Source organism: Pseudophryne corroboree, chromosome 6 (genome assembly GCF_028390025.1).
Source record: "Pseudophryne corroboree isolate aPseCor3 chromosome 6, aPseCor3.hap2, whole genome shotgun sequence".
NCBI lineage: Eukaryota > Metazoa > Chordata > Amphibia > Anura > Myobatrachidae > Pseudophryne > Pseudophryne corroboree.
The window spans coordinates 322,344,298-322,361,063 of NC_086449.1; the positions used below are offsets into that span (position 1 = coordinate 322,344,298).

A 16,766-nucleotide genomic window follows, 5' to 3' on the forward strand; every position below is an offset into this window, starting at 1 on the left:
GAAAATTTATGTCGCCAGAACGGCTCTTGTTAGGAAAACAGAGGCTCTGTTTGTCCTGTATGCTCCAAACAAGATTGGAAATCCTGCTTCTAAGCAGACTATTGCACGCTGGATTTGTAATACAATTCAGCACGCTCATTCTTTGGCTGGGTTGCCGTTGCTGAAGTCGGTAAAGGCCCATTCTACCAGGAAGGTGGGCTCATCTTGGGCGGCTGCCCGAGGCGTCTCAGCACTTCAACTTTGCCGAGCAGCTACATGGTGGGGGTTAAAACACTTTTGCTCAGTGCTACAAGTTTGATACCCTGGCTGAGGAGGACCTTATGTTTGCTCAATCGGTGCTGCAGAGTCGTCCGCACTCTCCCGCCCGGTCTGGAGCTTTGGTATAGACCCCATGGTCCTTTTGGAGTCCCCAGCATCCTCTAGGACGTAAGAGAAAATAGGATTTTAATACCTACCTGTAAATCCTTTTCTCCTAGTCCGTAGAGGATGTTTGGTGCCCATCCCAGTGCGGACAGTTCCTTGCAGTTGTATTGATACTGGTTATGTTCGGTTACACGAGGTTTGTGTATCGGTTATATTCAGCTTGTTGCTGTTGTTTGTTCATACTGTTATCTGGTTTCCTGCTGACCCAGTTGTACGGTGTGTTTATTGTGTGGGCTGGTATGTTTCTTGCCCTTAGTTTAACAAAAATCCTTTCCTCGAAATTTCCGCCTCTCCTGGGCACAGTTCCTATAACTGAGGTCTGGGGGAGGGGCATGGAGGGAGGAGCCAGTTCACACCCAGTCAGTCTTTTTAGTGTGCCCATGTCTCCTGCGGATCCCGTCTATACCCCATGGTCCTTTTGGAGTCCCCAGCATCCTCTACGGACTAGGAGAAAAGGATTTACCGGTAGTTATTAAAATCCTATTTTCTGCCGGCAGCCACTAGATGGCGTTGAATGGAGCTATTCTAATGTAGCTCCGTTCGGGCGTGATCAGCGGCCAGCGTCTACATTTCAGCTCGCACATGCCAACACTAATAGACGCAATAGCGGACCTCAATTGTTTATCGCCCACTGCAATCTCCCGTCACTTTAGATGGAAGATCGAGGGCGGTAACATTTTTAATTTCCCCCAAAATGTTGCTTGCTGTGTGGCTATTCCCAGTGTATCAAAAGAACATGGTGCTCTGCTTAGGTTTTATCCAAAACTGCTGACACCACTAAGCACCAAATGGGTTTGTCACTTTACATATGTGTCCTACTAACCTATCCATCAAAAGTTTGCTCTTTGAGATTCGAAGTGATAGAATTCTAAATTTCTATATATAATCTCTATGTCCTAAAGCTTTCTCTAATATTGGTTCAACTTGTATTGGAATATAATTTTTTTTAGTTTAATCTTATTTGCTGCAACTTGATGCTTTCCCAGGCAGAGAAGCAGCCAGACGCCCTTGTACTCCGATTGTATGAGGCTTACGGCAGCACTGTGGACACATGGCTGAAGACATCACTCCCGGTGAAAGAGGTTTTCTTGTGAGTAAAGACAAATGTAATACAAAGTTCTAGTCTTAGCCCAGCGGTATTATAGATCATGAAAATCACCGAGGTCATCTGAGGTCAGATTTCCCATAAAGGGTTTGTTTAGGGCAGTACCGTTTAGATGAAGAATGTAACAATATAATATTGTGCTTATTTCCATTTACTTATATTCATTCAGTGCACAGTGCTTTTAGTATTTCTGTTTGCACCAGTTACATAACATTCTGTAAAATAATGTTCTCGCTCCTCACAGGTGTGACCTCCTAGAACGTCCAAGTGACAGACAGACCATTATTTTGGAGGACCAGGGTCTGAAACTTTCTTTTACTCCATTTAAGGTGCTCTCTGTTCTCCTAGTCCTGCAGAGGTAGCTTCCTCTGAGTGCCGCACACAGGGGGTAATTCCAAGTTGATCGCAGCAGCATTTTTGTTAGCAATTGGGCAAAACCATGTGCACTGCAGTGGAGGCAGATATAACATGTGCAGAGAGAGTTAGATTTGGGTGGGGTGTGTTCAATCTGCAATCTAATTTGCAGTGTAAAAATAAAGCAGCCAGTATTTACCCTGCACAGAAACAAAATAACCCACCCAAATCTAACTCTTTCTGCACATGTTATATCTGCCTCCCCTGCAGTGCACATGGTTTTGACCAATTGCTATCAAAAATCCAGCTGCGATCAACTTGGAATTACCCCCACTGCCGGGTGATCAGTACTTACAACTGATTCCTTCTTTTGAATGTCACATTTTAAAATGGACCAAAATTATTTGCTGTGATTAGTGATGCTATAAAACACAGATACGAACTACAGGAAAAAGATTCTTATATGATTATATGACTGTACATGCCTTGGTTTACTTAAATGCCAAAGACTATGGGGTATATGCAATAGCGGGCGAAATCGCGGCAATTATCGCCGTTTTTTCAATTCGACCAAATTCGCCAGGTGAATTCCGGAAGGTGGCTTCCGGAATTCACCATATGCAATGAAAAACGGATTCGCCAGAGTCGCGGGCGAAAATCGGCCGATTTTGCGGATTTTACCGCGATTTTAAAAAACGGGAAAAAACGGGGAAAAACCCGAAAAAAAAATGGCGTGGGGTCCCCCCTCCAAAGCATAACCAGCCTCGGGCTCATCGAGCTGGTCCTGGTTCTAAAAATGCAGGGGAAAAATCGGGCAGGGATCCCCCGTATTTTTAAAACCAGCACCGGGCTCTGCGCCTGATGCTGGTGCCAAAAATACGGGGGACAAAACGAGTAGGGGTCCCCCGTATTTTTAACACCAGCATCGGGCTCCACTAGCTGGACAGATAATGCCACAGCCGGGGGTCACTTTTATATAGTGCCCTGCGGCCGTGGCATCAAATATCCAACTAGTCACCCCTGGCCGGGGTACCCTGGGGGAGTGGGGACCCCTTCAATCAAGGGGTCCCCCCCCCCCAGCCACCCAAGGGCCAGGGGTGAAGCCCGAGGCTGTCCCCCCCCATCCAATGGGCTGCGGATGGGAGGGCTGATAGCCTTTGTGTTAAAAAAAAAGATATTGTTTTTTCCATTAGTACTACAAGTCCCAGCAAGCCTCCCCCGCAAGCTGGTACTTGGAGAACCACAAGTACCAGCATGCGGGAGAAAAACGGGCCCGCTGGTACCTGTAGTTCTAATGGAAAAAAAATACCCAAATAAAAACAGGACACAGACACCGTCGACAGTAAAACTTTATTACACACTGCAGACACACACATACTTACCTATGTTCACACGCCGACATCGGTCCTCTTCTCCATGTAGAATCCCGGGGTACCTGAAAATAAAAGATCAATTATACTCACCTCAACAGGCTCCAGAGATAAATCCACGGACTTGGCAAAAAAAGAAAACGAACAACCGGACCTGCGGACCGAAAGGGGTCCCATGCTGACACATGGGACCCCTCTCCCCGAATGCCGGGACATCACGTGACTCCTGTCACTGATGTCCCTTCAGCCAATCAGGAAGCGCTACTGCCGTGGCGCTCATCTGATTGGCTGGACGCCGTCTGTACTCTGACAGCGCCTCGCACAGCTCCCTCCATTACTTTCAATGGTGGGAACTTAGCGGCTAGCGGTGGGGTCACCCGCCGGTCACCGCTGACCGGCGGGTGACCTCACCGCTAGCCGCTAAGTTCCCACCATTGAATATAATGGAGGGAGCTGTGCGATGCGCTGTCACAGCGATCAGCCAATCAGGTTAGCGCAACGAAGTTGCGCTTCCTGATTGGCTTAGAGACCTGTCAGTGACAACTGTCACTGACAGATCTTAATCGTGGATAGGTGTCCCATGTGTCAGCATGGGACACCTTTCAGTCCGTTTTTGGTGCGGGTAAATGCGCTTTCTTTTTTTGCCAAGTCCGTGGATTTATCTCTGGAGCCTGTTGAGGTGAGTATAATTGATCTTTTATTTTCAGGTACCCCGGGATTCTACATGGAGAAGAGGACCGATGTCGGCGTGTGAACATAGGTAAGTATGTGTGTGTCGGCAGTGTGTAATAAAGTTTTACTGTCGACGGTGTCTGTGTCCTGTTTTTATTTGGGTATTTTTTTTCCATTAGAACTACAGGTACCAGCGGGCCCGTTTTTCTCCTGCATGCTGGTACTTGTGGTTCTCCAAGTACCAGCTTGCAGGGGAGGCTTGCTGGGACTTGTAGTACTAATGGAAAAAACAATATCTTTTTTTTTTAACACAAAGGCTATCAGCCCCCCCATCCGCAGCCCATTGGATGGGGGGGGACAGCCTCGGGCTTCACCCCTGGCCCTTGGGTGGCTGGGGGGGGGGGACCCCTTGATTGAAGGGGTCCCCATTCCCCCAGGGTTCCCCGGCCAGGGGTGACTAGTTGGATATTTGATGCCACGGCCGCAGGGCACTGTATAAAAGTGACCCCCGGCTGTGGCATTATCTGTCCAGCTAGTGGAGCCCGATGCTGGTGTTAAAAATACGGGGGACCCCTACTCGTTTTGTCCCCCGTATTTTTGGCACCAGCATCAGGCGCAGAGCCCGGTGCTGGTTTTAAAAATACGGGGGATCCCCTGTCAATTTTTTCCCCGCATTTTTAGAACCAGGACCAGCTCAATGAGCCCGAGGCTGGTTATGCTTTGGAGGGGGGACCCCACGCCATTTTTTCCCCGGATTTTACCGTTCCAGCAATAAAAAAAATAAAAAAATAAAAATATTATTTTAAAAAATATATAAATAATATTTGTGCCTCCCCCCAAAAAAAAACAAAAAACCTAATCCCTTCTAATATAAATAGATCTGCTATTCCTAAAAAAAAAAACACAAAAAAAAACATGTTTAAAAATTTTTTATTTGTTTTCACCCTCCAAAGTGTGGCGGAGTGAAAATCGCGAATTTGCTGTCTAAAAGCACTGCAGGCGAATTTCCAAACTTGAATTGAATATGCTGGAGGCGAATTGCAGCATCTGTACCATTGCAGAAAAGGCGAATTCGGAAAAAGGCGAATTGAGAAAAGGCGAATTTTGACGGGCCGTTTTTTTGCGAAAAATGACTGCACTGCATAGGCGAATTGATTTTTGGAGGCGAAAACGGCCCGGAATTCGCCTATTTTGCCAATTCGCCCGCTATTGCATATACCCCTATGTGTTTCATATGTATGTCACATTATATACTACATATGTCAACATTATATTTTGGTACAATAAAAAAAAAATGGTATTTTGTGTTTTCCTGTCTTTACAGCCACACACTGCTCATTTTTAAATTGGTATAATTGCACTTTTTTCCATTAAGAACACTATTTTGCCTTTAGACATACAGGGTGAGTCTCCCATATCCGAAAAAATCTGATATTCGAAATCCAATTTTTTTTTTTTTTTTTTACAGTGACTGACATAGTGACACCTTCACTTTCCGATGGTTCAGTGCTCACAAACGTTACTTCATGTAAAAAATGATTAAAAATATTGCATAAAATTTACCTTCAGGCTATGTGCATAAGGTGAAACATAAATGCATTTTGTGTTTAGACTTTGGTCCATCACCAGGATATTTTCATTTTGATATGCAATTGTTCCAAAATAGTTAAAAATCCAAAATACTTCTGGTCCCAAGCATTTTCGGATACAGGCAAGGCTGGACTGACCAGGTGGGAAGTCTGGTTTTTCTGGTGGGCCCCAAATGTCTGTCGGACCTACACTTCCGTGCTACCCGGGTTCTAGCAGTGTTCAACCCTGGTGGAGTCCCGGGTAGGATTGCCGAGTAAATCAACCCAGGTAACTTTTTGGGGAACCGTTTCCACTGCGTGCCAACCCAGCAATAACTCGGGTTATTTGTGGCTTGTAAAGGGGTGACCCCCTATGCCAGACCTGTCCCCTTTGCGCATGACATCATGATGTCTCACATAGGGGGCGGGACCATCAGAACACTGAAGGGCAGCAGTGCCTGGAGCATCTTTAATTCACTCCATGCAGCTGTACATGGCAGGGTGCCTACCTGTAGCCAGAGGCAAGGGTCGTGCCCGTAGTTACAGCCCTGGCTAGGTGTGCATGCTTCTGATGATAAATGTAGACTAATGCAGTATGTACACTGTATGCCATTAAAAGAGTATGGAAGTTAGTACAAATATATATTACTATATAATAATAACTTGCATAGGGCCACCATGTTATGTAGGAAAAATGTGTCTTCATTCACTTAGTGTCCTATTGAACTAGAATCTAGATGCTTGGACTTAGATGTTTACATTTCCTGTACTTTTTTCTGAATTTTGCATCCTCATTGCAAACTCTTTTATAGTGCGATTGGTACTTTCTCCTGCAGGGTCCACAGTGGTATCCACAGGATATACATTGGATATTAGGTAGTGACAGCGGAATGGCACAAACGATGAAAGCTTTTCAGACTCTCGGGATGCAACGGCCAGTCTCCTATATCCCTGCCTCCTGGGTCAGGCATTTAAGTTTTTTGTTTGGTGCGGCAGGAGCTGCTGATTTTTTTGGCAGCCATAAGCTTTTTAGTTTATTTTTATGGCCTTACATTTTTTGAGTGATTTTTCTGAAAAGCATCTTATACGCACCTAAGAAAGAGTCGCTCCATCAACTCTCCGCCGGGTCACGACAACGCTTATGTGTACAGTGCTGTTTTGGCAGGCGTTATCAAGTCCAGACTGATGTTACCAGGCTGTGGACGGAGAACAGGGAGAAGGTAAGGCGTCAGTTCTGTGTAGTGGATTGAGACGCAGGACACGGCTGTACTGTTTCGGGGGGAGACTACTAAATAGTCGCTGGCGCGGCTGCCTCCTCGGATGCACCAGTGCTAGGCCTCAGGGATCATAGGTTCCAGGGATTAGTGTGATGCCGCGATCCCTGGGGTTGATGTCAGCAGTGGGGAGTAAGACGCTCCCCTAGTCGTCCCTCCCCACGGTTCATGACCAGTTTCCTCCGAGTTTTCTTCCATGAACTGTTTTCCCTACTTCCGTCTGAGACGCTAGTAATCAAACTAACCCAGGCTCAGCGGAGTGCGGCTGTGTCCCTGGTGCGTCTGTGTTCACTGGTAGCGTCCGGACCCACTTGGCATTTGTTAGCGCAATGATCGATCCTGGAAGTGGGGTTAAGTCTCCCTGTATACTGCTATCCTGAGGCAGGTGATGCAGCACTGAGTCTCTACCTACCCTTGGGCTAATGAGAAGTTGTATAAGTGCCTGATGCATATGAGTCTTGTAAACTGTTAATGCTGTATCTTTCGCTGTGCGTCTGAATACATTAAAGTCCTATATAAGGTAATGCAGTAATATGTTTTTCTTATGTCCTAGAGGATATTTGGGTCCATTTAGTACCATGGGGTATAGACGGGTCCACTAGGAGCCATGGACACTTTAAGAATTTGATAGTGTGGGCTGGCCCTCCCTCTATGCCCCTCCTACCAGACTTAGTTTAGAAAATGTGCCCGGAGGAGCTGGTCACGCTGAAGGAAGATCCTGAAGAGTTTTCTGCATTTATTTTCTATATTTGTTATTTTCAGGCAGAGCTGGTTGGCACCAGCCTGCCTGCTTCGTGGGACTTAGGGGGACCTATTTGCAAGCCCATCACGGCGAGCGTACAGTCCCGCAGCACGCCGCCACCCCTAACAGAGCCAGAATAATGAAGAGTGGCAAGTACTGAGCCGGCATCCCGGCTAGCGGGGCGCTGGCCATTATGGCGGCATGAGGGTACGGAGACGCGCGACTTCTAAATGGGACGGAATGCTTCTCCGAACACAGTACACAACTGCGTCCCCGTACACTGTACACAGTACCCAGACTGGCACAACAGCCTTAAAACTGTTTTCTCAGTTTTAAGCACCAGATTCCTCAGCCAATATAAAAATAGCGGGAAGACCGTGTACCATTGAAGGGGCGGGGCTTCACTATGAGAGGATCCAGCAGCTCACCAGCACCATTTTCTTTCTGCAGTGGACACAGACGCTGACAGGACAGGGACGCACAGCTCCTCCAGTGTGACTCCAAATTACCTCAGCGGTACGAGGGGGTCATAGTAGGGGAGGAGCGATTACTAGTGTACGAAGTCCCCTATCAGGGTACTTAGTCTGCTACTTGGCTAAGCTTGGCATTAGCAAAAAGGGCGCGGTGGGGGCTGGCTCCAAACATCTGTCTCCCTGAAGGGCTCTTTGTGGGTTAATTGTGCTTAACCTTTGCTCTGTGTGTGTGTGTGCTGTCACATTACATTATCTCAGGCAAAGAGTGTGTGTCTTGTATAGCGGAGTGTTCCTCTCACTTCTGGGTACTCAGGGTTCACAGACTAGTGGGGCTGAACTGGAATGGGTTAATTCTCTTAAGGGAATGATCTCAACTCTTTCTACAAAATTGTCCCGCAATGAGAAAGAGACGCAATACAGACTGTAGATGAGTTTATGAACAGAGACTCGGTCCCCAACACAGCGTCTCAGTCCCCTCCCATTTGTCCGCAAAAGCGATCTTTGGCCCATATCCTGCAGTCTGACTCTGAAAGGTCAGACATGTAGGAGGGAGAGGTGGACTCAGAGGGGATAATGCGGCTCTGTCACAGAGAATAGAGGCTCTTACAGAGGCTATCAGAGATGTTCTGCATATTCCTGATAAGGTGTCAGAGGAGTGTGAGGTATCTTATTTCAATGTAAAAAATAAGTCCTTAGTCACACTTCCTGCGTCAAAGGAATTGAATACCCTGTTTGCAGAACCTTGGGTTAATACTGATAAGTTTCAGATCCCTAAATGGTTACTCTCATCTTTTCCATTTCCTCTGGAGGATAGGAAAAAATGGGAAAATCCCCTGATAGTGGACGCATCAGTCTCTAGGCTGTCACAAAAAATTGTATTGCCTGTTCCTGGTGCAGCCTCCCTAAAAGACACGGCTGATCATAAAATTGAGACTACACTCAAATCACTGTACACAGCTGCTGGGGTGGCCCAAAGACCCACTAATGCATGTGCATGTATCACTACAGCCATTGCAAAATGGTCAGATAACCTAATTGAGGGGTTAGATTCCTTATCTAGGGGGGGGATGTTGTCTTACTCCTGCAGCATATACAGGTCTCTGCGAACTTTATAGTGGAAGCCATAAAGTAAATAGGCGTGCTTAGCGCATGCACCACCGCTATGGCAATGTCGGCACGCAGAGGCTTGTGCCTACGCCAGTGGACTGCTGGCGCGGATTCCAGGAAACGCGTGGAAGGCCTACAATTCACAGGAGAGGCCTTGTTTGGAGATGAATTAGACAAATGGAACTCCACAGCTACTGCGGGTAAGTCTACATATCTTCCTTCCGCAGGCCCCCAACCAAGAAGACTTATTCAGCTTCTAAGTTACAGTCCTTTCGGACGGCCAAATTCAAGTGCAAATCCAGAGGTGCTTCTATGTCCTCCAGCGGCGCAAGAGGTAAACCACGCAAACCAGGAACAGAGCTCAGACTCTGCTTCCTCAAAGACTTCAGCATCACGGTGGACCGCAGTGCCTGGAAGGCTGTCAGGTGGGAGCTCGCCTACAATTCTTCAGTCAAATCTGGTTAAATTCGTGCCAGGATCCCTGAGTCATAAATCTTATTTCCCAGGGCTACAGACTGGAGTTCCAAGAGCTCCCACCTCACAGATTCTTCAAATCAGGCTTGCCAGTTTCACAAGAGGCAAGTATAATTTTACAACATGCCATCCAAAAACTGGTACAGACTCGCATCATTGTTCCAGTTCCTCCTCATCAGCTAAACAAGGTAGTACCGAAACCGGACGGTTCGGTGAGAGCAATTTTGAACCTCAAGTCGTTGTAACCGTACTGACGAGTGTTCAAATTCAAGATGGAGTCTCTGAGAGCGGTGATCTCAGATCTGGAGGAGGGAGAATTCCTAGTGTCTCTGGATATCAAAGATGTGTACCTTCACATTCCGATCTGGCTGCCTCATCAGGCTTACCTATGGTTTGCACTGCAGGACTGTCACTACCAGTTCCAGGCCCTGCCATTTAGTCTCTCCACGGCACCAAGGGTGTTCACCAAGGTGATGGCAGAGATGATGTTTCTACTCCGCAAACAGGGAGTGAACATAATTCCGTACCTAGACGATCTCCAGATAAAAGCACCGTCCAGGGAAAGGTTGCTAGACAGCATTGCGCTCTCAACCAAACTTCTCCAGGATCATGGGTGGATTTGAACCTTCTGAAATCTCACCTAGAGCCAACATGGAGGCTCGCATTCCTGGGAGTGATACTGGATACGGAGTCACAGAAGGTGTTCCTTCCGTTTGAAAAGGCATTAGTGATTCAGTCGATGGTTCGGGATGTCCTGAAGCCAACCCGGATATCGGTGCATCTGTGCATTCGCCTTCTGGGGAAAATGGTGGCCTCTTACGAGGCTCTTCGATACGGAACGTTTCACGAAAGACCCTTACAGCTTGATCTGTTGGACAAATGGTCCGTATCGCATCTTAACATGCACCAGAGGATCCATCTGTCGCAAAAAGCCAGGATCTCCCTTCTGTGGTGGCTACAGACTTCTCACCTCGTCGGAGGTTTGGAATTCAGAATAAATTCTGTTAACCACAGACGCAAGCCTCAGATGTTGGGGAGCAGTCACTCGCGGTGCAGTTTCAAGGAAGATGGTCCAGTCAGGAAGTCGTCCTTCCAATCAACATTCTGGAACTCCGGGCCAGTCGGACAATGTGACGGCAGTAACATACATAAACCGACAGGGCGGAATACAAAGCAGAGCAGCAATATCAGAGGTGTCAAGAATACTCCTCTGGGCAGAGAGAAACGCTGTGGCGTTGTCAGCAGTCTTCAGTCCGGGAGTAGACAACTGGGAAGCAGACTTCCTCAGCAGACACGACCTGCACCCGGGGGAGATGGGCCTTCACCCGGCAGTATTCAGGTGCTTGACATGTCAATGGGGATATCCACAGATCGACATGATGGCCTTTCATCTCAACAAGAAGCTGATGCGGTATTGTTCCAGGTTGAGAGACCCACAGGCGGTGGTGGTAGACTCCCTGACCATGGATCTATCAGAGGGTGTTGGTGTTTCCTCCACTTCCTCTGATCCCAAGAATTCTAAAGAGAATAAAAAGGGAAAAGGTTCAAGCAATTCTAATTGCTCCGGACTGGCCAAGAAAGGCCTGGTATGCGGACCTTCTGGAGATGCTCCTCGAGGATTCGTGGCCTCTTCCTCTTCGCGAGGCTCTTCTGCAACAGGGCCCGTTCGTCTATCAGGACTTACCACGGCTACTTTTGACAGCATGGAAGTTGAACGGCTGATTCTAGCCAGGAGAGGGATCCCTAACAAGGTTATCCTGACTATGATCCAAGCAAGGAAGGGGATAATGTCTAAGCATTACCATCGTATTTGGAAGAAATACGTCTCTTGGTGTGAGAGCAGAAAAATTTCTGTGGTGGAATTCCATCTGAGACGTTTCCTGCTTTTTCTACAAGCAGGAGTGGATGTGGGCCTACGTCTGGGCTTCATAAAAGTCCAGATTTCGGCCTTGTCCATTTTCCTTCAGAAACAATTAGCTTCTCTCCGTGAAGTCCAGACGTTCTTGAAGGGTGTTCTGCACATCTAACCTCCCTTTGTGCCTCCCACGGCACCTTGGGATCTCGATGTGGTGCTGCATTTCCTCCAATCGGACTGGTTTGAACCGTTACAGGAGGTGGACATAAAATAGCTTACGTGGAAGACCGTCACACTGTTGGCCATGGCTTCAGCAAGACGTGTGTCGGAGCTGGGGGCTTTGTCTCACAAAAGTCCCTATTTAATTTTCCATGAGGATAGAGCTGAACTCAGAACTCGTCAGCAATTTCTTCCTAAGGTGGTGTCTGTGTTTCACATCAACCAACCTATTGTGGTTCCGGTTGTCACGACACCTCTGCTACTTCAAAGTCTTTGGCTGTCGTGAGGGCTTTGAAGGTGTATGTGAAAAGAACAGCTCATCACATAAAGACGGACTCGCTGTTTGTACTTTATGATCCCAATAAGATTGGGTGTCCTGCTTCAAAGAAGACAATTGCACGCTGGATCAGACTTACTATCCAGCATGCTTATTCCACGGCAAGTTTGCCATGTCCAGAATCTGTACAGGCCCACTCTACTAGGTCGGTGGGTTCTTCCTGGGCGGCTGCCTAGGGTGTCTTGGCTTTAAAGCTCTGCCGAGCAGCTACTTGGTCAGGTTCGAACATGTTTGGTCAAAGTATTAAACTTGTAGAACTTTGCAAACTGAAGGTCCTCAGAGGCCAATCAATTCTGCAGGAACCTCAGCACTCTCCTACCCGGTTTGGGAGCTTTGGTACATCCCATAGTTCTAATGTGGTCCCCAGTATCCTCTAGGACGTAAGAGAAAATAGGATTTTAAATCCTTTTCTCGTAGTCCGTAGAGGATACTGGGCGCCCGCCCAGTGCTTTGTTCTTCCTGCACTGTTACTTGGTTAAGTAATGTTGAGTGAAGAGGATACACTCTCTCTATAGCAGGCATGTTCAAACTGCGGCTCTCCAGCTGTTGTGAAACTACATATCCCAGCATGCCCTGACACAGTTTTGCTGTCAGAGAATGCTAAAGCTGTGTCAGGGCATGCTGGGATGTGTAGTTACTCAACAGCTGGAGGGCCGCAGTTTGGACATGCCTGCTCTATAGCATCACCTACATTAATATCATGTTCGTCCGGCAAAGCAGGGTTAACCTCTCAAGATCTGGTACAAAATGGGTTATGTGCAAGTTGTTAGTTTCCATCAAAGCCTCCTTACTAAACCAAGGCAGGCACAGGTTCAAGCTGAACCTCCATGGGCATCGTTTTCACGAATGTTATCCAATATAGCCAAAGGAATGATGCCAGTTCCTGTACCAGGTATAGGTTACCCTATTAACCTTTACGTGCAACATTACTCCTGGGTTATGACACATCCAGTTCAGGAAGCTGCAGCCTTTCAACAAAAACAGGCTGACAGTCCTATAGAAATGAAATCACATAGACATAAAACAACATCTTCACAATCTAAACACGTTTCAGAAGAGGACGCTTCGGATGATGAAGCTGATTCCTTACATTCTGGGTCTGCATATAGAGATGATGAATGTCTCTGCTCAGTAGATATACCTGAGCTAATTAATGCAGTGAAAGCCATTTTGTCTTTAGAGGAGGCAGCAGAGCCTTTGTAAAACTCTAAGGCACCTGTGTTTAAACGTCCCAAAACAGAATTTCCAGGGTCAGAACAGCTGATGGAAATTATGCAGGAGGCATAGGTCACGCCCAGTGAGAAGTTCAAAATTCCTAAGAAACTGAACTCTCTTTATCCTTTTGCGGCTGGGGAATGTTTGAAAAGGGAGATGCCTCCCAAAGTAGATGCACATGTGATTCGACTGGTGCGTAAATCTACATTACAGAGGGGTCCTCCGTTATCTTGGCTGACTGAGGCGTTAGTCGTGATCATCCACCAGATGTCCAGGCCAAATCACCGTCCTTAGTTTCTCTGTACAGTATGTTCTATTAGTGTACTAATTAGCACGAACCGCTTGTAAAATACAGCGGCAAGATTAATCTTTCTATGTATAACGGATAAACGGATCTTTCTATGTATAATGGATAAACAGATAAAAGCTCCTCACTAAGTTCCTGGATCACCGTACTTAGTATCTCTGTACTGTATTTTCTATTAGAGTACTAATTAGCACGAACAGCTAATTAGTACCCTAATAGAACATACTGTACAGAGATACTAATGATGGTGATTTGGCATCCAGGAATTTAGGGAGGAGCTTTTATCTCTCTCCGTTATACATAGAAAGATTAATCTTGCCGCTGTACGTTACAAGCTGTTCGTGCTAATTAGTACACTAATAGAACATACTGTACAGCAGGTATGTCAAACTCGTGGCCCTCCAGCTGTTGTGAAGAAACTACAAGTCCCAGCATGCTTTGCCAGCATACCTTCCACTGATCATCTGGTAAAGCATGCCGGGACTTGTAGTTTCACAACAGCTGAATAACCATGAGTTTGACATGCCTGCTGTCCAGAGATACTAAGGATTGTGATTTGGCATCCAGGAACTTAGGGAGGAGCGTTTATCTCTCTCCATTGTAATCTTTCTAAGTATCGCCTAGGTATGACTAAACCTCTGTCTAGGCGCAGAAAGAGCCAAGATAAGGGAGGACCCATCTGTACCTCTGCCTTCAACATCATTAAATGATGTAACAGATTAGAAAAATAGATGGTTTTCTTAAAACGGTTTTTTCCCTGTAAGGGGCAGTTGTGAGGCCAGCCATGGCCACAGCATGGATGGCGAAAGCAGTAGCGGTCTGGGCTGATGCAATGGAAGATGATCTTTCATTGGCTGCTAGAGAACAAAAGTCCCATATTGCACATATTAAACAAGCAGCTGTCTTTATGGAAGAAGCAGCCTTGGATAGGGGTACAGTAGCTTGTCAAGCTTCAGCAGTAGCAGCCCGTAGAGCAGTTTGGCTGCTTACATAGAAGGCTGACTCAGAATCCAAGAAGGTACTAGAGTCTTTGCCATTTGATGGAGATATTCTGTTTGGTACAGAATGAAACAATATTCTGGAGTCAGAAGCAGATTCTAAGAAAGTGAAGTTTCCTTCAACATATAAATCTAAACCCAGGTTTCTGGCTTTTTCGGTCCTTTCGGACACAAGGTAAAGCAAAAGGAAAAGTTTACGGCAAACCGTCCCAATCAGATAAGTCTGGGAAGACGCCAGCCTTCAGGGTTGGGGAGCCTTGATAGAACAGTGCTGCTTCCAGGGACAGTGGACCAAGGAAGAAAGCGGTCTACCAATCAATATACTGGAACTTTGGGCCATATACATGGCACTCACCCAGGCAAAAGAAATACTTCACGGCAAGCAGATTCAGATTTGCTCGGATAAAATTCAACGGCAGTAGCGTACCTCAATCACCAAGGAGCAACACGCAGCTGAAGGGCAATGAAGGAGGTAAGCTGCACGTTAAGGTGGGCAGAACTTCATCATCCAGCCATGTCCGCAGTGTTCATTCTGGGAGTCCTAAATTGGGAAGCGGACATTCTCAGCCGGCACGCCATTCATGCAAGCGAATTGGCCTTACACCCAGACATTTTTTTCCAGATTCTGGTAAACAAGTGGGACTGCCGGAAGTAGACTGCATGGCTTCTCGCCAGAACAACAAAGTACCCGTATACGGGTCAAGAACAAAGGATCCCAAAGCGATCTTCGTGCATGCACTGTCAGTGAAGTGGGAGTTTCATCTGGCATATGTGTCTCCACTGATCTCCCTGCTGACCAGGGTGATTTGAAAATTCAAACAAGAAAAGGGCGCCTTGATACTAATAGCTTCGGCGTGGCCCAGACGACATTGGTACACGGATCTGCAGAGGCTGTCAGCAGATACTCCATTTCTACTGCCTCAAATGTCCAGATCTACTGTCCCAGGGTCCTTGTCTCTACAAACACGTGAATCAACTGCCTTTGACGGCGTGGCTCTTGAGACATCCGTCTTGAAAGCAAAAGTGTTTTCACAACAGGTAATTCAAACAATGTTTAGAGCAAGGAAACCATCCTCGGCTCGCATTTATTACCAGATATGGCATGCTTATATTCAGTGGTGCACTACCAGAAATTATGACCCTAGGTCTTTCAGAGTTTTAAGAGTTCTAGCATTTCTTCAAGCAGGAATGGATAAAGGTCTACGTGTGTCTTCTTTGAAGGTACAAGTGTCAGCATTAACTGTATGGTACCAAAAGAAAATTGCTTACCTGCAGGTTGTTCGCACTTTTTTTTCAAGGAATGCTTCACATTCAACCGCCTTTTGTTCCTCCTACAGCCCCTTGGGATCTAGAAATAGTCCTTAGGGCGCTTCAAGTTGCCCCATTTGAACCACTGCATAAAGTGGATTTGAAATGGTTGACGGCTAAAGTTGTCTTTCTACTGGCAAGTGCTGCAGCTGGAAGAGTCTCAGATTTAGGGGCGTTATCATGTAGCCCTCCTTTTCTGATATTTCATCCAGATAGAGCAGTTCTCCGAACTAGATATGTATATCTTCCTAAGATGGTCTCTAAGTTCCACCTTAATGAAGAAATTGTTGTTCCGGCTTTTCAGGGACCGGACCTCTCTCCGGGAGATGTATCATTGGGCGTAGTCCGTGCTTTAAGAATCTACGTGAATCGTACCAGTGCCATCAGAAAGACAGACACTCTCTTTGTTCTCTACTGATTTTACAAGAGATGATGGCCTGCTGACAAGAAAACACTGGCGCAATGGCTTCAGATGACTATTTCGAAAGCGTATTCTCAAGCTGATCTCCCTATCCTGGCTAATGTCTCTGCTCACTCTGCTCGTAAGGTAGGTCCTTCATGGGCAGCACAACGTGGGGCTTCAGCTGAGCAGATATGTAAGGCAGCCACATGGTCGTCCATTAATACATTCATTAAACTTTATGCCTTTCACACCTTTGCCTCTCATTACGCTGCTTTCGGGCGAAGGATTCTCCTTTAGTGGAGCGTCCCCTCCACTAAATTCTGCTTCGGGACATCCCAAGGTATATCATGTGGATAACACTGTGGAACCTGCAGGAGAATTAAGAAGTAATGGTAGCAATAACTCTCCCAAGTCCACAGTATCCACAGGGATCCCACCTTCCTTGTATGGAAGTGTGTGTATGTTCTCGCCTGATTAGGGCTGTCCATTATGCTCCTGCCTTGAGCTTTTGGAAAACAACTGAATTGCTTAAGACAGGAGGTGGGGATATAGGAGACTGGCC

General features: G+C 46.7%; 1 protein-coding gene across 1 annotated transcript in view; it reads left to right on the top strand.

Moving 5' to 3' along the window:
- The window catches only part of MAN2C1 (mannosidase alpha class 2C member 1), a 136,469-nt gene extending 134,513 nt beyond the window's left edge, over window positions 1-1,956 (top strand). The window contains exons 25-26 of the mRNA XM_063926304.1: window positions 1,410-1,513; window positions 1,773-1,956. Of these exons, the coding sequence (XP_063782374.1) occupies window positions 1,410-1,513; window positions 1,773-1,890 (222 nt within the window). The 3' untranslated portion in view covers window positions 1,891-1,956. The remainder of the gene's footprint in view (window positions 1-1,409; window positions 1,514-1,772) is intronic.
- The last annotated feature ends 14,810 nt before the right edge of the window (window positions 1,957-16,766 follow it).